This window comes from Vombatus ursinus, unplaced genomic scaffold (genome assembly GCF_900497805.2).
Source record: "Vombatus ursinus unplaced genomic scaffold, bare-nosed wombat genome assembly UNPS02014775.1, whole genome shotgun sequence".
In the NCBI taxonomy this organism is placed as follows: Eukaryota; Metazoa; Chordata; class Mammalia; order Diprotodontia; family Vombatidae; genus Vombatus; species Vombatus ursinus.
Genome location: NW_020954553.1, coordinates 17,778,574 through 17,805,891, shown reverse-complemented (window position 1 = coordinate 17,805,891; position 27,318 = coordinate 17,778,574). Strand labels below are relative to the sequence as shown.

Here is a 27,318-nt window from a genome sequence, read left to right as displayed (position 1 = left end):
ACTTACTAATGGTTCAGTTCTAGGGACTGTTCATAGAACTGCATATCATAGTCTGGACAATGGCCATTCTTTATCAACTTGTTTTTTCCCTTGTGGAAGGTTCCTTCAAGGCCAAACCCTGATTTCACTTAGGAGACTCTGAAACATTTCAGCGATTGATTATCCAGCACAAGGTTAGCTGCAAATAGGAGCACCTGTTGGGAACTCTTCTTCCACGTGGACTCTGAACTGCTTTTCCTCCTAGATGATGACAAATACCTCTGTCAAACACATTTCTCCCCATTTTCTGCTTGGCTTGTTATTAAGAATCAGAGAGTTGATGAACAAAAGTTATCAAAGTTGTTAAATCTTTCAAGAAATCATGAGCTTAATGTACATGTTTGACACCTTGAAGGAGACCCTTTAAGACACTGCTTTCCTCTCTCAAATCAAAATTTTTTATAGTCAACAAAAAGTAAGTACAATTTGATCTTGAATTCTCTTAACCTTCCAGTTAGTTGAATGCCTGTAAATATTTGTTTTGCTCTAGAATATCCTCTGTGGAAGCCTGGCTGTTCTCTTCTCAGCCCTTGTCAAGGATGCCTTTGATGCACGTGTATAGACTATTCTCATGTAGATTTTGTAAGGATGGGAGAGTAGATATAGGGGTCAAAAGTTATTGATATTTTCTCAAGTACTTTTTGTTTTTTCTTCAAGACATGTGGTATCCTCCCATTTTCAGATAGCTTGAGAATTGATCTTTTGACATCCTTAAAATAGTATTCAGCACAGACTTCCTTCGTGCATACTTGGTCTAGGGCAGCTACTTTCCCATCTTTGTCCTTGTTATTACCATTTCCACAGCCTCATACAGTACATTGGACTGTGAGAGTCTAAATGTGGTAGCTTCACTGTCTTTGATGCAGTAGAGATCAGTATAGAATTCTTGACAAATACTTTCCATTTTTCATCTGTTTGTTGTGCTTCTTCATTTCATCCTTAAGTGCTCTCCAAACTGGCCTTCTCTTTCTCTGTTCTTCAGCCATGGGCCTCAATTTCCCATCTCCATACCTTTGCATTGGCCATCCTCTGTATAGAATGCATTCCTTCCTCACCTCTCCCTCACAGGATTCCTCTCTTTCTTTAAAATGCATTTCAAAGCACCATCTTTTTCATAAAGATTTTCCTGTTTTCCCAAAACTGCTAGTGCCCTCCCTCCCAAGCTATCTTGTATTCAAATACCTTGCACTTATTTATATTTATTTTGCATATCCCTCTACATGTACTTATTGTTTCTCCTGTTAGACTGTAAGCTCCTTGAAAGTAAAGACTTTTAGTATTTGTTTATTCCTCTTCATCCCCAATGCCTAGACATGTAACAGGTGCTTAATAAATAATTATTGACTTGACAATGCTATAAGGAAGGACCAGGTGCATCAATTGACACAAAAAAAGATTTTTTATAATTAAATTCTCCCATCTGTGCAAATGCACTTTAAATACCTATATAATTATAGCAAATATTGTAATTTTGCTATCATCCTACTATCTTTACTTTCTTTGCCTTACGGATTAAAAAAATACACTGCCTCAATTGACACAACTTGGTCCTTTGGGGTATTCTTAAATTACTTTTCATAAAACCTTGTTGATGGACAATAAGTACTTGTTGATTGGGACCCTTGCCAAGCTTTCTATAGACTTGTTTCTTTCTCTCCACTTCTTCTTGCTCTTTTAGGTGATTATACTTCTCAGAATCAGAATCACAAAATCTGAGATGGAAGAGACCAGAGGCCACTTAGTTCAGTCCATCCTTTCACAGAAATATTCACCATGGCATACCTGTCAAGTGGTCATCCTACCTCTGCCTGAAGACATCGAATGTGGGGTAATATACCAATTCCTGTGTCAGCCCATTCCACTTTTCAAATTATTCTTCTAATTGTGAGGAAGTTTTTTCCTGACATCAGGCCTAAATCTGACTCTCTGTCACCTCTACCACTTGTTCCTAGTTTTGCCCTCTGAGGCCAATCAGAACAAATCAGAATAACAGAACTGCAGAATCTGGAAGCTAGAAGCGGCCTCAGCAGCCATCTAGCCCAAACCATTCACGAAAGGTATCCCCACCATAACACAGCTGAGGTCATTTGCCCATCTCTGCTTGAAGAACCCAACACTTCTTTGGGCAACCTACATGACAGCTAAATTCCTTTTCCATGTGACAGTTCTTCCAATACTTGAGAACAGGTATCACCTGTGGTCTGTCCCCCCCCCCCTTCAGTTTTCTCTTCTCTAGGCTAAACATCCCCAGAGTTTTACCAAGTTCTTTCTATCTCCTCATCTTTGTATATATTTTGTACATATCTATATTTGTGCATGTCTTCCCTCATAGAATGTAAGCTCACTGAGGGTGGAGAAGGTTTCATTTTTGTCTTTGTATTCCCAGCACTTAGAACAGTGCCTGGCACATAAGCTTTATTTACCTTCCCGGTGTTCTATGCCAATGCTCATCATGAGTTCTGCATTACGGAATGAAAAATGGCTCATTAAGTGATGATTTTGGTTTCTTCCAAACCCATGATAAAACCAACTTTGTCAGGTAGACAAACCCTGAATCCTGCAGGAGTTAAGAAGAGAGGGGACCAGGAAGTGAGTCCAAGAATGAAAAATACCACTTTGGACTTACCTCATCAAAAAACCCATCCAAAAAATGCCTCCCCCCCACCCCCCGCCCAAGTTAGTTGCCTCTCCATCCTATGTCAGTCGATAGTCAATCAGTACTTAGTAAGTTTTCTTTCTTATCTTACTTTCTTACTATCTTACTATATAGTAAGCCCTCTACTAAATGCTGGGAATACAAAGGCAAAAACAGTCCCTGTCCCAAAGTAACGTACTTTCTGGGAGAAGAAACAACACCGAACTAGTTACGTACAGAAGGAGAAGTCATCAGCAGCTGGACGGACTGGGAAAGGTCTCTTTCAGAAGGTGAGATTTGAGCTAAATCTTGAAGGAAAGTAGGGAAGCTGATCGCAGGGATCTTTCGCTGATTCCCCCAGGTGCTAAAGCCCCTGCCTCAAAACTACTTGGAATTCTTTGAACAGTATACATTTTTAATATGCATATATTTAATATGTACATATGCATATATGTACATACACACACATATATATATATATATACACATATATATTTGTTGTTGTTCAGTTGTTTTTGACTCTTTCTGACCCCATTTGATACTGGAGTGGTCTGCCATTTCCTTCTCCAGCACATTATACAGATGAAAAACTGAAGCAAACAGGGTTAAGTGACTTGCCCAGGATTACAAAGCTAGGAAGCATCAAGGGCCATATTTGAATTCAAGAAGATGAGTCTCATTTCTCAAATATATAGAGAATTGAGCCAAATTTCTAAGAATACAAGTCACTCCCCAATTTATAAATGGTCAAAGGATATGAATAGGCAGTTGTCAGAGGAAGAAATTAAAGCTATCTACAATCATATGAAAAATGCTCTAAATCACTATAGAGAAATGCAAATTAAAACAACTCTGAGATGCTACCTCCCACCTATCAGATTGGCTAATATGACAGAAAAGGAAAATGATAAATGCTAGAGAAGGTGTGAGAAAATTGGAACACTAATGTGTTGTTGGTGGCGTTGTGAACTGATCCAACCATTCTGGAGAGCAATTTGGAATTATGTCCAAAGGGCTATAAAACTGTGCGTACCCTTTGATCCAGCAATGCCACTACTAGGTCTGTACTCTAAAGACATCACAAAAAGGGAAAAGGGCCCACATGTACAAAATATAGCAGTTCTTTTTTGTGGTGGTAAAGAACTGGAAATTGAGGGGATGCTCATCAATTGGGGAATGGCTGAACAAGTTGTGGTATACGAATGTAATGGAATACTATTGTGCTATAAGAAATGATGAGCAGGTGGATTTCAGAAAAACCTGGAAAGACTTACATGAACTGACGCTGAGTGAAGTGAGCAGAACCAGGAGAACATTGTACACAGTAACAGCAACATTGTACAACGATCAACTACAATAGACTTAGCTCAGCAATACAATGATCCAAGACAATTCCAAAAGACTCGTGATGGAAAATGCTAACCACATCCAGAGAAAGAACTATGGAGTCTGAATGCAGATTGAAGCATACTATTTTCACTTTTTTTGTTCTTCTTTCTTGTTTTGTTTCCCCTTTTGTTCTGATTCCTCTTTCACAACATGACTAATGTGGAAATATATTTAGCATGATTGTACATGTATAAACTAACTATATCAGATTGCTTGCTCTCTTTGGGAGGAAGAGGGAGGGAGGGAGAAAAATCTGGAACTCAAAATTTTACAAAAATGAATGTTGAAAACTATCTTTACATGTAATTGGGAAAAAATACTATTAAGGGGAAAAAAGGAGATGAGTCCTCCTGACTCCAGGCCCAGCACTCTAACCAGTGTACCACTTAACTACCCATACACACACACATACATATACATATGTACATATAGTCTCCTGGGATAGAATGTAAGCTTCTTGGAGGCAGGGGCTATTTCATTTTTGTCTTTGAATCCCAGTACCTAGCACAGCTCCTGGCACCTAGAAGGAACTGGATAAAAGGTTTTTGATTGATAGACTGATTGGCTTCTTCCTTCCTCCTCTATACCCCTCACTGTGATTTTGGGGTCTCCAAAGCTCAATACTGGACAAGCAGATGATAGGTTCCCTTTGGGGATGGTGTCTCCTTTAATGATTAAGACTTTCTAGATTGCTTAGGCATCAAAACCACAGAAGTCCAACCCCACTCAGTACCCTTTTCCTTGATAGGCAGCTAGGTGGTGTAGTGGATAGGGCACTAAGCCTGTAATTAGGAAGACCTGAGTTCAAAGCCCCTCTCAGGTATTTATTAGCTGTGTGAACCTCAGTAAATTACTCAATCTTTCCCTGCTTCTGTTTCCCCATCTGTAAAATGGGGAGAATAATAGCATCTACCTCCTAGGGTTGTTTTGAGGAGGAAATATGAGTTAATATTTGTGAAGTACTTTGCAAACTTTAAAATGTCATATAAATGTTGGTTATTATTGTTATTGTTTTGTTGGCAAACAGGACCAATGAGATGAGATATATTTTTTTGTGTTCTGGAAAATTACTAGGTGGTCTTCAAGGGGACCAAAGAAATGAGCATACCTCTCTGAATCTCTCCAACAAAGGAAAATTAGCTTTTGGAGAAGGGAGAGACACACTTCACTTCCAGCAAGGGTGCCAGATACAGAGTTTTAATTATGGCTCTGCTCTTAAAATCTGGGTAACCAAATTTTTTTTTTAATCTAGGTAACCTTGGGCAATTGTCTTAATGTTTCTGCACCTCATGTTTAAGATGAGGGGGATGGACAATATCATCTCTGACATCCTTCCCATCTAAATATTGGGGCACCTAGGTGGCACCTGGCTAGAGCCAGGCCTAGAGTCAGGAAGATCTGAGTTCAAATCTGGCTTCAGACACTTCTTAGCTTTGTGACCATGGGCAAGTCACTTAACCCTGTTTGCCTCAGTTTCCTCATCTGTAAAAAATGAGCTGGAGAAGAAAATGGCAAACCACCCTAGTACCTTTGCCAAGAAAATCCCAAACGGGGCCACAAAGAATCAGACACAACTCAACAACAAGAGCAATAGAGGCAGTACCCTGCAGTACACAGAGTGCTATAATGGCATCAGGAAGAGCTTTGTTCAGGTCTGGACTCAAATACCTTTGTGAATACCAGCAAATCCTTTAACCCCCCAGTGTCTTCATTCATAAAATGGAGATTATAATACTAGCTGGAGCTACCTCACAGGGCTGTTATGATGCTCAAGTGAGATTATATACATAAAGCACTTTGTAAACTTTGTTGTTGTTCAACCCCATTTGGGGTTTTCTTGGCAAAGATGCTGCAGTGATTTACCATTTGTTCTGCTGCTCATTTTACAGATGAGGAAACTGAGGCAACGTGTCCAGGGTCACCCAGTAAATGTCTGAGACTAGGTTTGAACTCAGTGCTTCCTGACGCACAGCTGGGCATTCCACCCACTGTGCCACCTGGCTGCCCTTGCAAACTTTAAAGCCCTAATAAGGATGATGGCTGACATACAACATTTTAAGGTTTGCAAAGTGCTTTCCATAAGTCACCTCATCTGACCCTCTCAACAACCTCAGGAGGTAAGATGCTGTTATTCTCCTCACTTTACAGATAAGGAAACTGAGACTACAAGAGCTTAAGGTTCATATAACTAAGGAAGTAATTGAGATGGGATTTGAGACCATATCTTTTTGGCTCTCAGTTCCACACTCTTTCCATAGCACCACCTAGCTGTCTGACTTTGTAAATGCCAGTGATTGTTATGATTACCATCATGATCTATCTATATGGCATCTACATCATGGCGACTGCCAGGCCTTGGAAGCCCCTAGGATCATGTCGAGTAACCTACTGGCTGTCTTTACTCTTCTACTTGAATGTGCTGCCAACCCTTCAAAACAGATCTATTCCAAATACAACCAATCCTTTTCTCTGTCAGGCTCCCTGTTTCTTTTAAAGGGATCATCATCTTTCCAGCAACCCCTCCTCCTTCATCTTTGTTGCTTACAACCCACCAGTTTCCAAGTCCATTTGATTCATTCCCTTCAATACCTCTAGCATCTGCTAGAGATTAGAGAGGTAGGAAGGCAGTAGCACAAAGGAGACTGTGCTGGACTTGGAGTCAAAAAGGGGTTGAATTTAAACCCTAGCTCAGTCACTTACTAGCTCTATGATTCTGGCCAAGTCAGTTAACTGCTCTCAGCCTCAGTTTCCTCATCTGTAAAATGGGGATGATTACAGCATCTACTTCCCAAGGATGTTCTGAGGATCAAATGAGGCAATATTTGTAAAGCACTATATGAACACTGGATGTTATTGGCCCCTTTATCTCTCCTTCCATAGGTGCCACTCTAGCTAAGTCCTTCATCAACTCTTGTATTGTAATAGTCTCTTAACTGAATTAGGATCCCAGGGTCTCTGGGATGGAAGGAACCTCAAAAAAGATCTAGTCTAATGTATACCAGAACAAGAATCTTTTCTCTCTCCAAGGTACCTAAGTGGTTAGCCAGCCTTTGCTTTAAGATCTTTAGGGATGTGGAGCTCACCGTCTCCTGAGGCACCTGCTCCACTTCTGGACAGCTCTATTAGGAAGGTTTTCCTTAATATCAATTGAGATCTGTGCTCTGCCTCCCTGACTTCAATCTCTCCTTCCTGTTCTCATTCATCCTTTGGACTCTGAAACTGCTTTCTCAAATGATACTAATGACCCATTGACTGCTAAATCTCATGGTCTTTTCTTAGCCCTCATCCTACTTGACTTACCTTCTGCTTTTGACACTGTCGATAATCTCCTCCTAAACAGGATCACAGGATCACCAGATTTAGAGCCGAAAGAGACCTTAGGGGTCATCTTGTCCAAACCCTTCATTTTAGATAGGGAGACTGAGGCCAGAGAGGTCAAGTGACTTGCTCAAGGTAACACAGGCCATTAAGTGGCAGAGTTTAGATTCAAATCCAGGTCCTCTGACTTCAAATCCAACCCTTTCCCTGTGATACCACACTTCTTTCCTAGAATTACATAACTCTCCTCTTTCCTGGTTCTCCTTTCACCTGACTAGCTATTCCTCAAATACTTTCAAAGCTTTTTCCTGGGAACTCATCTCTTTCCTCTAATTTCTCTCCCTTGGTGATCTCTCTTCTCCAGTGAGTTCAAGTTTTTCAAACTGATACACCCAGCCCTTAGCTCTCTCCTACACTCAAATCTTGCATCCTCAGCTGCCTGGTAAACATCTCCCTCCACTAGTCCCATCAACATCTCAAATTTAACATGTCAAATGAGACAAGGTTTGAAAAGTATGTTATAAGCCTCAAAGTGCTATATAAATGTTACTTATTATTATTATTTTAATCAAAGCAAACTATCTTCTCTCTAAAAATTTCCTCCACATTTCCCTATTTCTATTGAGAAATTGAACCGACATCCTATCTACCAACATCCTCCCTGATCACGACTGAAATCTCAGTCATGCCTTCACTTTCCCTCACCCCTGTATCCAACTGGATGCCAAGTCTGGTTTATTCTGTCTCCACAACACATCTTGCTTCTATCCCCTTTCTTCATTCTCAGAGCCACACCCTAGTTCAGGCCTGGACTATTGTCCCAACCTCCTTCTTGGTCTTCCTGCTTCCAGTCTCCTCCCCAAATCACTCTTGACACAACTGACAAAATCTTCCTAAGTCATAGGAATGACATACCATGCCCCTCTCCTGCTCAAAACCTTTAGTCAATATTATTGCCCTTAGGACTGAATGTACACTCCTTAGCCTGGCATTTAAAAGCTATTATAATTTGGCTCCAAAGGACCTTTCCAGACTTAGTTCAAATTGCTCCTTTTTATGAACTCCACATTCCAGCCAGGAAAATGAGACTCCTAGGTAGGTGTTCCTTGAACTTGGCAGTTCATCTCCTGTCTTGAGCTTCCCAGAATTTTAATCTTCCTCCACTGCTCAGCTCAGGGGACTATCTTTTCCTTCCATGATGTCTTCCTCAAGTCCACATCTCCCATCCCAAGCCTCTTTCCTTCCTTAAATAACCACGTATTGACTGATGGGAAACAATGACCAGTTTGCTTTTTTCTTGATATTGCCAACATCTCACAAAGTGTCTGGTTCACAGGATGTACTTAAGAAATGTTTGTGGAGGGGTAGCTAGGTGGCGCAGTGGACAGAGCACAGGCCCTGAAGTCAGGAGGACCTGAGTTCAAATCTGGCCACAGACTAAACATTTGACACATATTAGCTGTGTGACCCTGGGCAAGTCACTTAACCCCAATTGCCCCCCCACCAAAAAAAGTTTGTGGAATTAATGTGAAGCAGGAGGGAGAAGGAAGGGGTCCGAATACAGGCTAAAGACACAGAAAGAATTATGTTACTCCCCTTCCCCCATGGCAGTTGTTACCTCTAATTTCATCACTGTCCACCCCCTTCTGACCCTGAGGCCTATCTCCACTTTACTGCTACCATCCCTCCCCTTGTACCACAAATCCTTCCTTCAGACTCCCCATGTGCCTCCCCCAAACCTCCAGGACCCCACCTGTAGGAAGCAGGTGCCAGGGGCTGTGCCCTCAGGCAGGGAGGCATTGTAGAAGGTCCTCTTGAACACAGGTTCATTGTCGTTCACGTCTTGCAGGACCACATTGACCACAGCTGTGGAAGACAATGCAGGCTGTCCTCCATCAGTGGCCAGCACCGTTAGCTGTGGCCGTGGCTCAAGCTCATAGTCCAGTGGGGCAGCTGTGGTAATTACCCCTGTAACTGCATCAATAGCAAACCAATGGGCATGAGTTCCAGGCATAATGCTATAGGCCACGTTGCCATTGGGACCCTGGTCAGGGTCATGGGCAGTGACCCGGGCCACAAAGCTGCCAGGGAGCACAACCTCAGGAAGAGGCTCAGGCTGGTAGAGCAGGCGATCAAAGGCTGGCACATTGTCATTGACATCTGTGACATGAAGGACAAAGGCTGCCTCTGCACGCAGCGGAGGGGTCCCAGCATCAGTAGCAGTGACCCGAAGCTCATAGGCATCTTGTTCTTCTCGGTCCAGCCGCCGAGCCACGCACACCAGGTAAATAACACTGTCCTGGGTGGTCAGGGCAAACTTACCATCACCACCCTCCAGGGATACATTGACATGTGCATAATCACCATCATCTGGGTCAGACACAGAGATTCGAGCTACCAGCTGCCCTGGCTGCGCGCCCTCAGACACACGAGGGGAGCCATCCTCACTAAGGAAGATGATGGTCATGGTGGGCTGATTGTCATTGGAGTCACGCACATGCACGGTGACAAAAGCTGAGCCCACTTCAGGATGAGCACCCCCATCACGGGCCTGTACCACCAGCTCATGCACACGTCGCTGCTCAAAGTCTAGTGGCCGCTCAAGTCGAAGCAGCCCTGTGTGGGCATCGATTGAGAAGGGGCCATCACCATCACTCTGCCGTCGATTGATTTCATAGGTCACAGCTCCATTGGCCCCAGCATCAGCATCAGCAGCGAATACCTGCAGGACTGGGCTGCCAGGCGGTAGGCTTTCAGACACCACTGCCCGGTATCGGCTCTGGTTGAAGGCAGGGGCATGGTCATTGATGTCCACCAGTGTCACATCTAGCAGGGCTTGGGCCCGCCTAGGTGGTGCCCCGCCATCGTAAGCTTCCAGCCGCAGTGTATAATGTGAGCGGTTCTCACGGTCCAGCTCCCCACTGACCACCAGCTCAGGCACAGGGGAGCCATCAGGGCCAGGACGTGTTTCCAGTCGGAAGGCCTGGCCAGCCCCTTCCCCAGACAGCGCATAGCCCTGGGTACCCAGATGACCAGCATCAGCGTCATGGGCAGGTTCCAGGGGGTAACGAGTGCCTGGGGCTGTGTGCTCTGGCACCTGAAGGCTGGCACGAGCCTTTGGGAAGGCAGGCGCATGGTCATTGATGTCAGCAACACGCACTGTGACCTCCACAGTGGCACCATCTGGTGTGACTGCAGTGAACTGGTAGTGGTCTCGGCGTTCTCGGTCCAGAACTCGGGCAGTCCGCACCACACCACTCTGCTCGTCTATCGCTAGGTCTGTGCCCACACCGCTGCCCTCTTGGGCAGAGATGAAGTACATGTGGGGAGTTGCTGTGTCCACAGGCAGCCCTGCGCTGATGTCCCCAATCAGTGTGCCGGCTGGCTGCTCCTCATCAATCTGCAGGTCCAGGCTGCCTGCCTGGCCCTGTGCCCCCGGTGCCTGTACCCCCAGAAGCAGCAGCAGCAGTGGCAGCAGTGGAAAGGGCCGGGGGGATCTTGGGCCCATCGAGGGGTGGGGAGCACCCAGCTCGGCCTCCTGCTCTGACTCCAGCTCCATGTCAGGGATGGCTCCAGGCCTGACTCCAGTGCCTGCTCCTGCTCCTGCTCCAGCTCTGGCCCTGCCTCTGACTCCCTGATCCTGTGAGGAATGCAGAGGAGAGGTCAGGCATGGCTGGGGGGGTGGGACAGCCTAGCAAAGCTTTAGGGTCAAGTTACTGGGCCCACAGGTCTGGTAGAACTGGGGTTCCACAAAGGAACACAGGCATATTTGTGCATTTTTTAATATACACAACACAGAGACATAAAGAGACAAACACATACACACATGTACTCTCAAAAATATGCTCACGTATATATGTTTATGCCACACACACAGACACATACATACACAGCCAAACATATGGCTGTGAGCTACATGCAGTCAGTCAGCTCAGTGGCTAGATATCCCTGACCTCTGATCCTTCAGGCCTGGTTCTGGGACTGCCCCCATCCCTGCCTGCGGTAGCATCTCCTATTGCCACTCCAACTTCTCCAACTTCTTCCCCACCTTTTCCCAGGTGGGAACATGTTTCCTCATTTTCTTGGATCTATGGTGACACCCCATCCCCTTCATCTTAAGATTGTCCCCAATCTGCTCCATCCCCCAATCTGTCCTCCTGACTCACCACCAGTTGGTTCTTTCCTCCCTCTCCCCTCCCCCTGCACCAGTTTTGGGGCCACAGCTGGTTCTCATTAGGAAGAGGGGGACCAGGGCTGCTCTTTAGGGCCTGTAACTCGATCCCCCTTTCCCTTCTCCCGAACCAAAAGTCCCCCCCACACACACCCAGCCCCAGCCCACAGGCTCAGCCTGCGCCCATTTTCATCAGTAAAACTCAGCTGGGGATTCAGCGTCTAGGGGAAATTTAGGAGGGTGGGGGAAGTGAACTGTTAGTGAGAGGAGGGGCGAATGTGAGAGGGGAGTATGTGTTTGTGTGCAGGAAGCATAGATGGCCAGTGAATGAGGAGAGTATTATGAGGGGGGAGGGGCAGTTGTGAGGGAAGTGTATGTTTGAGGGAAGTGTGTGAAGGGAATATATGTGTCAGGAGAGTGTGTGAGAGAGGAGTGTATATGAGTGAGCACAGTTTGTGTGAGAAAGGAGTGCCCTCTTCTTCTGGTTAGTCTCTTCTCTCTAGGTTTCCATTACACCATCCTGGCTCTCCCCTGGCCTGTCTGCCTGCTCCTTCTCAGTCTCCTTTGCTGGATCTTTGTCTAGATCACATCCACTAATGGTCAGTGTTCCTCAGGGTTCTGTTCTGGGCCCTTTCCTCTTCTCCCTCTATGCTATTTTACTTGGTGATCTCATCAGCTCCCATGGATTCAATTACGGTCTCTACACTGATGATTCTCAGATCTACTTATCCATCCCTAACCTCTCTCCTAACCTTCAGACTTAAATCTCCAGCTGCCTGTTGGACATCTCAAGCTAGAGGTCCTGGAGACATCTTTACCTCAACATATCCAAAACAGAATTCATTATCTTTCCCCCTAAGCCCTCCCTCTTCTGAACTTCCTTCACTCTCCAGGGCACTGCCTATCCTCCCAGTTACCCAGGCTCACAATCTAGGTGTCATCCTCAGCTCCTTACTCTCTCACTCCCTACATATCCATGCCATGGAAAAGGTAGATTCTACCTTCAAATCACCCCTTTGTAAACTAGCTCTCCTGTCTTGACACTGAAACCTCCCTGGTGCAGAGCCTCATCACCTCACAGCCAGCCTATTGCTAGAGCTAAAATCCTGCCTTCTATAGATAGTCTTTCCTGATCCCCCGTAAGTTCTTGGGCCTTCCCTCTCTTATGTGTAGCTTATCTGTACATAGTGGTTTTCATGTTGTCTCCCCTCATTATATTGTGTGCCTCTTGTGAGGAGAGACCTTCTTTGGCCTTTGTATCCCAGTGCTTGGCACGTTCAGTTGTTTCGGTTGTGTCCAATTCTTTGCGATTCCATTTTGGGGTTTTCTTGGCAAAGATACTGGAGTGGTTTGCCATTGCCTTCTCCATCTCATTTTACAGATAAGGAAACTGAGGCAAACAGGGGTAAGTGACTTGCCCAGGGTCACACAACTAGTAAGTGTCTGAGGCCAGATTTGAACTCAGGTCTTCCTGACTCCAGGCCTGGCACTCTATCCACTGCACCATATAGCTGCCCTTGGTACACAGTAGGTTCTCAATAAATGCTGAGAGGTTAAGGGACTTGCCCAGGGAGGGTGACAAAGTCATTAAGTACCTGAGACAGGACTTGAACACTGTTCCATGAAGCTCTGAGGCCAGCTCTTTATTCAGTACACTATGCTGCCTATAAATAAGGTGCTTATGAGTATTTGGAGAATTTAATTGAAATTCTGGCTTAATATATGGAAAATTTTCCTAGTAATTAGACCTGTCCCAAAGTGAAATGGGCTGCCTTGTGAAGGTCTTTACGTAAAGGCCATACAACCATTTTCCTGAGATTCCTGCTGAAGGATGAGAAGGACTGCAGTATGTATGAGAGAGGAAGGTATGAGGAGGTAGTGGTATGTTTGGGGAATGTGGAGATATGAAGAAAGTGTATGTGTATATGTGTGTATGTGTGTGTTGGTGTGTAAGTTAATGTGTGGAGAAAGTGTGAGAAGAGGTAGGTGGGAATTATGGGAGAGAGCCTGGGGCAAAATGTGTTGGCTTGCTTGTGTGGGGAGTATGTTGGGGGAACTGTCTGGGGAAATGTGGGAAATATGTTTCTTAGCACAGTCATTGTGAAGGGCTATGAGGGTCTAGTGGCTGGACAGACAGACAGACAGACTAGAGTTGTGTGTAAATAGTCTGATGTGTAATCAGATTAGCAATTCAATAAAGGTTTAAATGGTCTTAAAGACCAGAAGGATCCTAAAAAACAGGAAATGACAAGAAAGCACAGGGATATCAACATAGCCTGGGCACCTATAGAACAGAAAACAGACTAGCAGGGTCCAGGTGGGCATAAAGTGATGGGAAAAATCAGATAGTAAACCAGTAGGAGTGGGCAAAAACAAAGAATGAGAAAAGAGGGCAGGCAAGCAGATGCCAAACAGGCAGAAGACTCTAGGGAAGGAACAAAGATTAGCCCAACATCTAAGTACACAATGAGAGAAGACAAGAGAAAGCCCATTAGGGCTCAAGTGGGCACAGAGCTAAGAAGAGGAGACAGATCAGTTAAGCCTAGGCAGACACCAGGTGAAAAAAGAGATCAAAAGGACACAGGGAAAAAGAGACAGAGGGAAACAAAAGAGAACAGTAGTGTCCAGGCAGGCACAGGGCTAAGGGAGAAGACAGGGGAACGATCAACAGGGCCAAAATAAGCAGAGGGTAATAGGAAGAAATAAGAGGAGCTGTGAAGGCCGAAGAAAAATTGGATGGGAGAGACAAGGGGAGTTGTGGGATCAGAAGGATGTCGGGAGAATTAAAATAAGAGAGATAAGGACAGAATTCTGCTTAAGCTGTGAGCAAGAGCCTCAGCAACTCCAATGACCAGACCCAGGCAGGGAGAATGAAAGAGGGATAGATACTGAGACAGAGAGAAGGACAAAGACATTCAGATAAATGTACAGAGATTCAGAAAGATCCACACACATGATTCAAGGACAGAGAAAAAAGCAGATACTGTGACAGAAGTAGGAAAGACAGAAAGAGCCAGAAACAGAAGGTAGACTTAGAGAAAGGCAGGTAGAAAACGAGACACAAGGAGACAGAAGGAGAGAGAGAGGAAAGAGGCAGACAGAGAACAAAATATAGAAGAAGAGAGATACAGTAAACAGAAGTGGACAGGCACGGGTAGGGAGGTGGGAGAGTGGAGAAATGACCCAGATATGGGTGAGCTGAAATCCCAAGCGCCTTGATTTGGAGGTGGAGTGGAACATAGACCAGGCCTCCTCCCTCAGTTTCCTGTCTTGTTCTTGAGCCTTGGAGGACAAGAGATAGGAGAGAACAAAGGGAGCAAGGGGGAGACGCTGAGGGGCAGGAACACAGAAACAGACTAGGGGCAAGGGTAAAAACAGGACAAAAGACAGGAATATGGGGAAAGACTGTAGGAAGTGGAGGATAAGAGAGAAAGAAGGAAAAGAGACAGACAAGATGTGAGGTTAGGGCTCTAAAGGGGAGAAACAGAGGGTCAGTGCGTAATGTGAAGACAGGAAGGCCAACAGGCAAGGAAAGAGACTGAGACAGAGGGAGGGGCAGAGGAGAAAAACAGCCAGACAGGCTAGATGCCGAGTAGAAAGGGGCAGGGAGGAGAAATAGATGGGGGGTAGGCAGAAAGGCTGATAGGGCAGAGAGGCAGATAATGAGTAGTGTGAGCCCTCAGGGTAGGGAAGACACAGAGATGGAGGTCATGCCAAGGACCAGCAGGGAGAAACACCTAAGGAGCAACATTGAGAGAAAAAGACAAGCAGCTTGTGGGCAGAGACAGAGGGAAAAGAAAAAGAGATAAGAGGGTAAACAGAAGATATGGAGGGAAAGAAACAAAGGGTAAGAGTCGGGGAAAAGATAGGGACAGAAACAGAGTTAGACAGCAGAGAAAGGAGAGTAACTGACCAGAGAATAAAAAGGAACAGTGATGGAAGGAAAGAAAAAAGCAGAAAAAGAGATGTCCCTGCCTAGGGGAACCTATGATCTGAGAGGAAAGGCACAGTCACAGCTCAAAGGGAATCTCCTGTCCTAAAGGACAAAGACAAGAAAAGACCCAGAAATTGGAAGGGGAGGTGGAAGAGGGGAGTGAGGGGAAGGTGAGAGGACAGGAAGAGGCAGAAGGAAATGAAATGGACACAGAGAAAGGAATTTGAGTCAATCTAATAAACATTTATTAAAGGTCTACTACATGCAAGGCACTATCAAAGAAACAATTGTAGAAAAGTGAAATGCGTATAGTTGAAAGAACATAAAAGGGAAAGAGGAAGAGAAGAGAAAGGAGGTAGAAATGGAGACAGAGTGGGGAAGGAGGAGAAAGAAAAGGGAGGGAGGGGGAAGAGAGGGAGCCGAGTGGAGCTGGGCAGAGGGAGGAGGGGAGAGAGCAGGGAGAGAGCCAGGATGGAGCTCTGAGAGGACAAAGAGGAGTCTAAGCAGGAGGGGGAGGAGGAGCCACGGATAAGGCAGCCCCCTACTCAGCAGGCATGGAGATCAAGCCAATGGAATGGGGAGGAAGACCAGAGCAACTCACCCTCCTCTACTCCCAAGGGAAGGTTCTAGGTAGACACCCAGAAGAGACTGGGGAGACGAGGAGGGATGAGGAGAGAGGGGAGGAGGAAACGTATGTGTTGTGGGGGGACAAAGGGGAGAGAGAGGAGGGGGCAGAGTGGAGAGAGGGGAGAAAGAAGGGGAAACGGGAAAGAGGAAAAGATCAGGGACATTAGGCAAAAGAAGTCTATATAGTACAGAGTGAAAGGAGACGGGACAGAGGAGAGATAGGAGAGATGAAAAAGAAAGGAAGAGAAGGGGTACAGAGGAAAGACAGAAGAGATACAGAGAAGAAAGGACAGTGCAAAGAATATCAAGGTGAGGGAGAGATCAAGGAAGAAAGAGGAAATAAAAGGGTGATAAGTCAGAAAGGGACAGAGGAAGAGAGAAGGGAGTCAGAAAGGAGAAAAGGTAGGCTAGAGGAGAAGGGGATACAAGGCGAGACAAAGCACAGAAAAGGGACAGATGGGAGCGAGAAAAAGCAAAACAATAAAGAAAGAGTGGAGAGCTGAGGAAAGAAAGAAGGTGGCACAGTGAAAAGAAAGACACAGAGAAAAGTAGTTCAGAAGGGAGAAGGGGAAACAGAGGGTATCATGAAGGGGACAGATACAGGGCAGAGGGAATGGCTGACAGAAAGTAAATAAGTCATACAGAGGGCAAAGATAGAAAGAAGCCAGAACACAGAGGAGGAGAAAGAAAGGAGAGAAATGGGGACAGACAAGAGAAAGAAGACGGGAGGGTTAAACAAAGGAGACAAAAGGCAGAGAGGAGAAACATGGAAGAGAGAAGGAGGCCAAAGGGAGGGGAGGTGGAGAGACTGAAAGACAGGGGAGCAGAGGGGAGAAAAGGGGGCCAAAGGGAGGGGAAGTGGAGAGACTGAAAGACAGAAGCAGAGGGGAGAGAGAAGGGGGACAAAAAGAGGGGGAAGAGAAAAGGAAAAAGTCATTTAAATTTTGAATCAACTTGAGTTGTCAGAAGGGGAACAAAAAAGAGAGAAAGGGTAGAACAGAGGAGAGAGAAAAGATAGTATTAAGGAGAGTAGAGAAAAACTGGCAAGAGATATGGGGGTTAGTGATAAGAGAAAAGGGGACAAGGTTAAGGAGTGGAGAAATAGCGGGAAGAGAGAAGAGACGGGGAAGAGAAGGTACAGAAAATAGAGCAGGAAAAGAAAAGGGATCATAAGAGAGAGGGAAGGCAGTGAAAAGAAAAAACGGTGGATAGAAGAGAGAACATCACTGGAAAGAGAAGACAGGAGGAAAGTGAGGAAAAAGCAGGGAAGCAGAGAGTGAGGAAACAGTGAAAAGAGACACACAGGTAAAGAGTATAATAACAGAAGAGAGAAAGTAAACAGGAGAGATTGTTTGCAAGGCAGAAGGAAAAAGAAGTGGGAAGAGAAGGTGGAGGAAGTAGGCAGAGCAGTGGGACAGAGGGAAAAGAGGAAAGGCACTGAGGTCTCACAGAATATTGGAGTTTTAAAAAAACTTTAAAGACAATCTAGTGTAACTAATTCTAGTACAGGAATAGCCTCTACAACATCCCCAGCAGGGACCTGGCTGGCCAATTTCTGCTTCAGATCCTCTCGGCAGAGAGGTGGTCAACAATACATGAAGAACCAGGCCTACGTTTTCAGAAATTAAATGGCAAATGTGTAATTTGTTTTGTCCTCCTGTACTTATTTGTGACAAGGGAGGGCTCTACTGGGGAAAGGGCTGGGGCTGGGAGTCAATGGGAAGTTACAATGTAGGGGAAGGAAAGAAAACGACATCACTAAAATATTTTAAAGAGGGAAAAAATCCTCATTGCTTGAAGATTACTTTTTGACGGGTAATTGATGGGAAGTTTTGTCTTTCTGTAACTTCACTCCATTGTTCCTATTTCTGCCTTCTGGAGCTAAGCAGAACAAGGCTGATCCCTCCTCCCCATGACAGCCCTTCAAATACTTGAGGACTGCTATCATCCCCCACTAACTCTTCTCTTCTCTAGGCTAAACATCCTCAATCCCTTCAGCTGAGCCTAGATCCTTGTATGGCATATTCTCCAGTCTTCCCAGGATCTTGATTGTCTTCTTCTGGATCCACTCCAGCTTTTCTAAGACCTTCCTAAAACGTGACACACAGAACTGGATTTAATGTGGTCTGACCAGAACAGAAGACAGAACTATCACCTCCCTCAGTCTGGGCCATCATGTTTCTTTGAATGCAGCTTAAAGTTGCATTAGATTTCTTTGGCAGCCATGACAAACTGTTCAACAAGTTGAGTATTTAAGTGCCCACCATGTACCAGGCATTGTGCTTGGCACTAGGGCTACACAGACCAAAATTAAAATAGTCCCTGCCCTCAAGAAGCTGACATTCGACTAAGAAAAAGCAACATGGACATAGATAAATAAATATACAAAGTATAGACAGTAATTAGGAGGGAGGCACTAAGAATTGGAGGATCAGGAAGGGTCTCCTGTAAGAACTAGCACTTGAACTGATCTCTGAATAGAGCGAGGGATTGCAAGAAGTGGGGATGAAAAGGGAGAGCATTTCAGGAATGCTTGTGCAAAGGTGGGAAGGTAAGAAATGGAGTACTGTGTATGGGGAATAGCGGGCAGATCAATTTGGCTGGAATATAGAGTGCATGAGGAGTAGTAATATGAAATCAGTCTAAAGAGACAGGTTGGAGTCAGACTGTGAAAGGCTTTAAATGCCAAACAGAAGAGTTTATATTTTATCCTGGAGTTAAAAGGGAGTCACTGAAGCTTACTAAATTGAGGAACGACGTGGTCAACCTGTGTTTTAGGAATATTGACTTGGCAGCTATGTGAAGAATGGATTGGAGAAGAGAAAGATTTGAGCTAGGGAGTCCTGGCTCAATCACCCAATTAGGATGCTGTTTGGTAGTTCAGATGAGAGGTCCTGAGGTCCTGAACTAAAGTGGTGGTCATGTCAATGGAAAGAAGAAGAAGATATAGGAGAGATGTTGTAGAGATAGAATTGATAACCCTGACAACTGATTGGCTATAAGGGCAAGAGAGAGGGAAAGGTTGAGGATGACTGTGATTTTGTGAACCTGGTTGCCTGGAAGCATGGTGGTACCATTAACAGAAACAGGGAAGTTAAGAAAAAGGAGTTGGTTTATAGGGAAAGGTAATAAGATCTGTTTGGGGCATTTGAGATGCCTATAGAACAGTTTGAGATATCTATAGAACATCTACATGGAGATGTCCAACAGGACGTTGATATGGAACTGGATCTCAGCAAAGAGATTAGGCCTAGATATACAGAGCTGGGAGTTGTCTACATAAAAAAGATAATTGGACCAAGGGGACCAGATGAGATCAGCACTGGACTGTAGACAGAGGGAAGCATAAGGTTCCAGCACATAGCCTGGGGTATACCCAAATAGAGGGTCATACAAGGATAGTGATCCAACAGAGGAGACTTAAAAAAGAGCAGTCATAGAGACAGGAGGAGAACCAAGAAAAAACAATGTCATGAAAACCCAGGGAAGGAGCATCTGGGAGGAGAGGGTGATCAGCAGTGTGAAACACTGAAGAGAGGGAAGGATGGAAGAAAACTGAGAAAAGGCCATTGGATTTATTAACTAAGAGATCACTGGGAACCTTGAAGAAAGTAGTTTCAATTAAATGGTAGGTACTACCAGAAACTACAGGGATGTGTGAATTATGTGACAAGTAATTACTTTTGTGTAGTTTCATTTTGTGACAGCAGTGGTCTTGAGTATATGCTTTTACTGACACTAAGCTGAGTCATAATGTCTGACCTTGACCAAGGGAAAATGGATTGATCTGGCTTCACCAGTTTAATTAGTACTGTCAGTACAGTGCCGTTTTTCATGCCATACATATTTCATTGCTCTCTTTTGTTGTGTTTTTAAGAATGTATATTATTTCAAGGAAACATACAAAAGTTGTAGTTCCTAAAGAACACACTTCAATGACTGTTAGAGATATTACAGTACTTGCTGGTGTAGGGAAGTCAAGCATGCCAAAGACCATTTGAGTTCATGGTGAAACAAGATTAGTTGCAGTAGATCGTAATTTAAAGTATGGCTGAAAACAAAGACAACTCTAAGAACTGACAAATTATTGCTGAAAAAATAGCCTAATTAATCCTCAGAAAACAAGCAAAGACTGTCAGAGGGACCTGGGAGCTGCAGGGGTTGTTACTGTCTCTCTGCAGTTATAGTCCCTTGAATTTGTAAGAATATAGAGAAAAATCAATGAAAAATAGATGCTAATTTGTTACGAAGAGAAAGTGCTTGTCATGGGCATGAGAAATGTAGAGATGGAGTGCTGAAGATTGGGGAAAGGTAATTTTTACTTATGAAACTCATCTTTTCATTCAAGGCTATATCAAAATGTTTGTTGGAAGTCTTGGTGAGCCTATAAGATCTTAGCATCTTCAACACACTGTACAACATCTACTCAAAAAAGTGTCAGTGGGCCTAGAAGTCTTGCCCCTATCAGGGGAATGATGAATTATAGTAAATATAATTACACACTGAGAAAAATAATTATTCCAAATTATAGAAATCCCCAAATGGTGATGAAATACTGCAATGCGAATTTGTACAATGTTCCATGTCTCTAAAGATCAAGCAACATATTTAAGAGATGGAGATTAAATATGCCTCAATCATCTTGGAACTCATCTGATTTAAGCTCCCACTGAAAACTTATGAATTATAATTAAGGCTAGACTTGGAAAAAAGGAGTGTTTATCAATAATATCCAATAATGATATCCAATGTGATAAAAGTGTGGTTTCATAATGAAAAAAAATAAAAGAATATGTCAAAATCTTGTGCACAAATGTCATCATGTAAAACAAAAGAACAAATGATTACATCAAAAAGATGACACATAATAAAAGTTTTGTTTTTTTTTTTAAAGATCGTTGTATTATAGCTTGAACTGGAAGGGATATTAGAGGCCATGCAAGTCAACCTCCTCATTTTACAGATGAAAAAACTGAGACCCAAAGAAGTTTGGCGATTGGCCACAAGGTAATATTACCACAAGGTAATAAAGATAGTGAGCAACAAAGGCAGTATTTGAACAAAGGTCGACACATGAAAACTTATAAGGTTAATTATTTTACTTTGTCCCAATTAATTCACACACCATTGTAGATTTCAAGGAATTAAGAATTGCATGGGAGATGGGGAAGTTGAGGCAACTGTAGAACTTAGAGTTGGAAGGGACCTTAGAAATCAACCAGACTGATTTTCTCATTTTACAAATGAGGAAACAAAGGCCCGGAGAGTTAACCAAAGTAACATAAGTAGTAAGGACCAAGGTTAGAATTGGAACCCAGACCCTCCAATTCCAAATACAATGCTATTTCCACCACACCATAATTTACTTATACGTAAATATTCCAATGGGTCCATAAGATAGTTAACACAATCTTAGGTTGTATTAAGTATAAAATAGAAGACAAGGGAGATGGGAGTTCTGTATTCTGTTTTGATCAGACCACATCTGGAATACTGTGTTTAGTTCTAGGCACCTTGTTCTAAGGAGGGCTTGGAAAAGCTGGAGTGTCTAAAGGAGGGTAACCAGGATAATGAGGAACTTACTGTTCAGGCCATTTGAATATTTGTTGAAGAAACCGAAGATGTTTAGCTTGCAGAGGAGAAAACTTAGGAGGGCATCTTTAAGTATCTGAAAGGCTGCCACTTAGAAGAGGTACTGTACTTGTTCTGCTTTGCCCCTATGGGTGGAACTCAGAGCAATGGCTGATAACTGCAGGGAGGAAGCTTTAGACTTGGTTTCTTAAAAGAAAGTCTTCTTAAGGATCACAGATTTCCAAAGTAGAGTAGCTGCCTTGAGATATGATGGGTTCCCTACTGCTGGATATATTCAAACACAGACTAGATAACCACTTGATAGCAATATTACAGAGGGGATTCCTGTTTAGATAAGTGTGAGACTAGATTACTTCTTAAGTTTTTTCTTTGAGACTGAGATGAAAAAAACAAACAACAAAGAGGAAGTGGCAGGAATAGAGGAGAGACCTGTGTAAGACTGAAAAAGAAAAGGCAAGCTGGGAAACAGGAAAGTTAAAACTGAAAGTGTGAAGAGAATAAAAGAAAGAGAAGCAACAGGAGATGTGTAAAAAAGAGATAGTGAAGAGACAGATAAAGGGAGACAGAGAGTGGGGGAGAGGTACAATGAATTTCAGAAGAGAAGTGGGAAGAGAGGCAGCATTGGCTCACTGGCATTTAATTTTACTGAGATGGAGGTAGAGACACTGGGAAGACAGAGGGGATACTAAAGGGACTGTGGAGGGGGGGAATACAAGTCGGGAGGAGAGAAGAGGAGGTATAGAGAGGAAAGATAAGGGAGACAAGATAGTATAACGGGGACAGGAGAAAGTAGGGGGAACTAGAGGAAAGAGGAGACAAAGGGGAGATTCCCAAAATGTGAGAGCTGGAAGGGAAAACTACAGGATCACAGGAATTAGATCCGGAAGGGACCTCAGAGACCATCCAGTGTAACTATCTCATTTTACACATGAGGAAACTAAGGCTCAGGGAAGTTAAGTGGTTCCCTCAATGTCATGTGCTAATTAATCAGGGACTTGAACCCTGGTCTTCTGACTCCTTTGAGAGGAAAAGAATCAGGGTAGAAGGGAAGGATAGAGATTGACAGAGAAGCTCTTAATAAATGCTTGTTGAACTGAATGGCAAGAGAGAATTGGATTTTTGGAAAGGCACTAACAAACTTGAGTGTGTCCAGAGAAAGGCTACCTCCCTGAGCCAGCAGGGGACCAGAGGGACCACTCAAGGAATTCAGGATGCTCCAGCACCTAAACTGAAGACCTGGGAACAGGAGAGCTACTGGGTTATTCCAAAGGTTTTCTGTGGCAGGCTCTGCTAAGCTGAAACAGTCTGAAGCTTGGGCCTAATGTCCAGCTATTAACTGAGGACCAGCCTCCAAAGTCTGGAAAAGCTCATCACCAGGCTGGCTACTGCAAGATGAATTTTTTAGCCACGGAAACTTTCTGTCTATTTCCAGAACTACTTCCCACTTTTTGGTGGTCTATGAGAGGCAGTTTTTCCTTCCTAATCCTCTGATTTCCCCATTGTTTTTAGACCATACAAACTGCCCCGTTAACAGTCTCAACAGAAGCCACCGTTCATGTGTCTCTATTGTTGTAAATAATGATAATTCCTTATATTTGCATAGACTTTACCATACACAAAGCACTTTCATACATAGTTTTTCTGTGGTAGGAAGGGCAGATTATCTCCATCATAAATGATAAAACTGAGGCTCAGAGAGAGGGAATATTTCACCATACTCAGCAGAACCTCTATATAGCAGAGTTCAGCCCTCTGTCTTCTGAATCTAAGTCATGTTCTTTACTCTCTACTAGGCTGCTTTTTATATCGATATCACTCTCCTTGTCTTCTGTTTGAAAGCTCCCCATCACAAGTCATGCAATAATATTTTTTCTTATTTTCTTTTCCTTTGCATCTTTTGCCATTATCTCTTTGTAAATGGATCTTTCATCAGCTTATTTCTTTCTTCCTATTTTGTTTTCTTCCATTGGCTTCCAATGCTTGGAATATCCTCCTATGTTAACCAGGCTAAAAGTTGTTCTTTACTTCATTAGGCTCAACAAGAGACCTTTCTGGATTCCCACCTCATCCTCCATGAATAGCTATTAGCACTCTCTCTCTTTAAATGACTCAATACATTTTTCCTATTCACTTGTGTACAGTAGTATGAACTCCTTCTCTGTCACCTCCATAGGATGTAAGATCCCTAGGGATAGTGACTTTCTGCTTTTTGTCATTAGTAGTTTCTATCACCCAGTCCAGTGCCTGGCCACATAATAGTTGTTTAGGGTATATTTGTTGAAATGTTGAGCTGATTGTTTTGCTTGGCTTCAGAGAGCACAACTAGGAGTAATGGGTGGAAATTGGAGAGAGGCAGCTTTAGAGTTGATGTAAGGCAAAATTTCCTGACAACCAGAGCTGTCAAAGTGGAATGAGCTGCCTTGGGAAGTGGCAGGTTCTCTTCACCAGAGCTCATAAGATCATAGATCTAGAGATGAAAGGCCCTTCTAGGTCATCGGGCCCAACTCCTTCATTTTACAGATGAGGAAACCACGTCCAGAGAAGTTACATGACTTTGCTAAGGTCAAGATTCAAACTCAGGTCTGGTGACTCTACATTGGGGTGCTCTTTCCCCCACCCACACTGTCTCTCAATATTCAAACACCAGCTAGATGATGATAACTTCTCAGGGTTACTGTAAAAGGGATTCTCATTCAGGTATTTCTGCGGAGTTCCTTCTAAATCTGAGATTCTGTCATTCCATGGAAATAGAGGAGAGAATGAAAAATGACGAGTAAAAAGAAGGGATGGAAGGAGATGATCAAATTCAGAAGGGGATATATAGTGAAGAGAGGGGAAAAAAAGGAAAAATAAGCTGAAGGAAGAAGAGAAAGAGAGAGATGAAGAGGAAAAAGTACAGATTGGAAAAAGGACAACAGAAAGAGAAATGTGGAGGGGGGGAGAACAGCAAGACAGAAAGAAGGCAGACTAAAGAAAGAAAGGCGAGTGAAAGACAAAGGGGAGAGAGGATGGGATCAGAGGGGAGAGAAAAGGAAGAAACAGATAAAGGAGACTAAATGTAGGACAGAGAAAAGAGAAAGAAGGTACAAAAAAAAAAAAACTACCTTTTCCCTTAGTTTTACAACAATGGAGCAGAAGTAGCCACTTTTTAATGTCCTAGGAGAGACTAGTAGTGGACGTGAATGAGGTCTTCCCCACTGTGGGGAAGCCCTGGAAATGTGGAACAAGGAACTGAGAGAGGTTGTGGTCTCAGCATCAGAAAAGTAAATCTGTGTGGCAGAAAGGACAAACTGTCCCCACAAAGTGACATGGGGAGGTCAAGGAACTATGCTCCAAAAACAGGCTGAGGTACAGCCTCTGGGAATGGGTGCCAGTGATATGCAGGTGTGAGTGTGGGTGGATGCACATGCTAGGAATGACTGGCCTCAGGGAGTGGTGGCTTCTCCTTTGGGGTGTGAGGGCAGCTGTGACTAGAGGTATGGGGGTGGCTGTGTTGGTATCTGAGGTGTTTAGGCAGCTGTTAAAGTGGGTGTATCATGTGTGGGCAACTGTGATGGGGTCTTCTCTGATCTCCACTGAGAGGGTCTCCTGTGGTATTGGTGGGCAGCTGTGATACTATCTCCTATGGGGTGTTCAATCAGCTGTCACAGTGTTATGTGGAGTCTGCTTTGAAGGAGGGGCTATGAATGTTTCTTTTTTTGTCTTCCTATCCCAATTACCTGGCATAGTGCCTGACACACAGTAGACATTTAATAAATACTTATCAATTAAATGTGTAGGTAGCTGAGACAGTGCTTCCTCTAAGATACTTGAATGGCTATGACAGTGTCCAGGGCATGTGGGCAGTTGTGACAATGTCTGGGAGTTTGCGGGTGACCACAAGGCACAATATTATCCCTGGCCCTTGACCCTGTGGTTTCTAGTCCAGCCTACTCCACACTGCATTCATTGTGCCATTCAGACTCTCCCCTCCTCCACACCAGAGACTAAGGTAACTAGCCCCCTTTCAAATCACAACTATCTCAGTTCAGTGAGACAGCACAACACTTCTCCAATTCTAATTTCTGCACCTGGGTAGCTCACACTCTGAACAGGATCTATGTTGACCCAACTGAACCCTTAGGCACAGAGTGTCTTAGCCAGAGGAGACCTGGGAGATAATCTGATCCAATCCTCTCATTTTGGAGCAGGAAAGAAAAAGTCCTGATGTGGGAAGTGACTTGCCCAAGGTCACACAATAAGTTAGTGATACAGTTGGGACTAAAAAGCTAAACTCGATTTCCAGGCTAACACTCTTTCCACTTTCCATCGACCTCTTCACGACTGTCTTTTTCTGTGTCTCTTGTCTGTTTCTCTTCTCTTTCTGTTTCTCTCCATTTTGGTCTCTTTGTCTCTGTTTCTGTCCCACACTCCACATGCAAGACGTCCTGATACATATATATAGGTGCACATGCACACACACACGGAAAGACACTTACCCCACTCTCTCAAAGCCACACGCTCACATACATACGCTGACCCACGGACACGCAGGCACACTCGGAGACGCACACATCCTCCCACAATCATACACACTCCAACATACCCGGCCCATCCAGGCTCCCCGCAATCACACACTCACACGCACACGCAGGCCCCCGACCCTCCTCTCGCTTCCCCCCCTCCATCCCAGTCCCTCCCCACATCCCCATCCCCCCCCATTGTCTCCCGACTCAGAACAAAGCCCCAGCTCTGCAGCTCAGGGCCGGGAGGGGGGAGGACTCAAGCGGAGAGTGGAAGGGACTGGGGGCCTCGGGCGAGGGGGAGGGGGCCGGAGGGGCCGGGCGGGCACTGACCTCACCGCCGCCTCGTCTCCCGGCCGCCTAGGCGGCCCGCTCTGGGATCCGCTATCCGCCCCCCGGGGCCGCGCCCGAACGGTGCCCGGAGCTGCTCATCCTCCACGCTTTCGCCTCTTCTTTCTTGGACTCTGCCTCCGCTGCCCCGCCTTGGCTGCCCGTCAGGTCCCCACTCCAGTGCCGCAGTTCGGCCGTCAGTCCCTCCGCCCGTCTGTCCGGACGCCGCCTCCCGCTGCCGCCGCCGCCGCCGCCGCCGCCGCCGCCGCCGCTGCCACCGAGGAGTCGAGATTCCCCCCGCCCCCCGGGCCCCCCCCCAGCCCCCCGAGCCCCCCCCCCCCTCCCGCCTGTAACCCGAGCCCCCGCCCCCCTCTCCGCGCTCCCTCCCTCTCTCCATCCCCCGCCCCCGCCCCCTCCTTTCCTACGTCCCGGCCCCACTGCCTTCTCCCTAGCCCTCCCGCTCTGGTCCGGACCTCCTTTTCCAGACTCAGGCTCTGGGTGAGCCCAAACCTTTCGGACTTGGTCCAGATCGACCTTCTCCATCCCATTCTCTCGCATCTCCTTCCCGTCCTACGTTTCCAGGAGGGGTTTGAACTGGATCATCGCTAAAGTCCATTCCAGCTTGAAATCCATAATCCTATGATCCTTCTCTTTCTCCCTCTTGGCATTTTTCTTAACCCCTTCTTTTTCCCTAATCTCTATCTCTTGTATTCTCCCTGTCTCCTCAACCTCTTATTTTCTCTCCCATTTCCCATCTCCCCCCTCCCATTCCATTTTCCCC

General features: G+C 44.9%; 1 protein-coding gene across 2 annotated transcripts in view; it reads right to left on the bottom strand.

Annotated features, from left to right (window-relative positions):
- Positions 1 to 26,635, bottom strand: part of DCHS1 (dachsous cadherin-related 1) — an 84,402-nt gene extending 57,767 nt beyond the window's left edge. For both annotated transcript variants that reach the window (XM_027864494.1, XM_027864495.1), the window contains exons 1-2: positions 26,541 to 26,635; positions 9,135 to 11,021 (exon numbers count right to left, since the gene is read on the bottom strand). In XM_027864494.1, coding sequence (XP_027720295.1) covers positions 9,135 to 10,940 — 1,806 coding nt within the window. In that variant the 5' untranslated portion in view covers positions 10,941 to 11,021; positions 26,541 to 26,635. The remainder of the gene's footprint in view (positions 1 to 9,134; positions 11,022 to 26,540) is intronic.
- Positions 26,636 to 27,318: the final 683 nt, after the last annotated feature.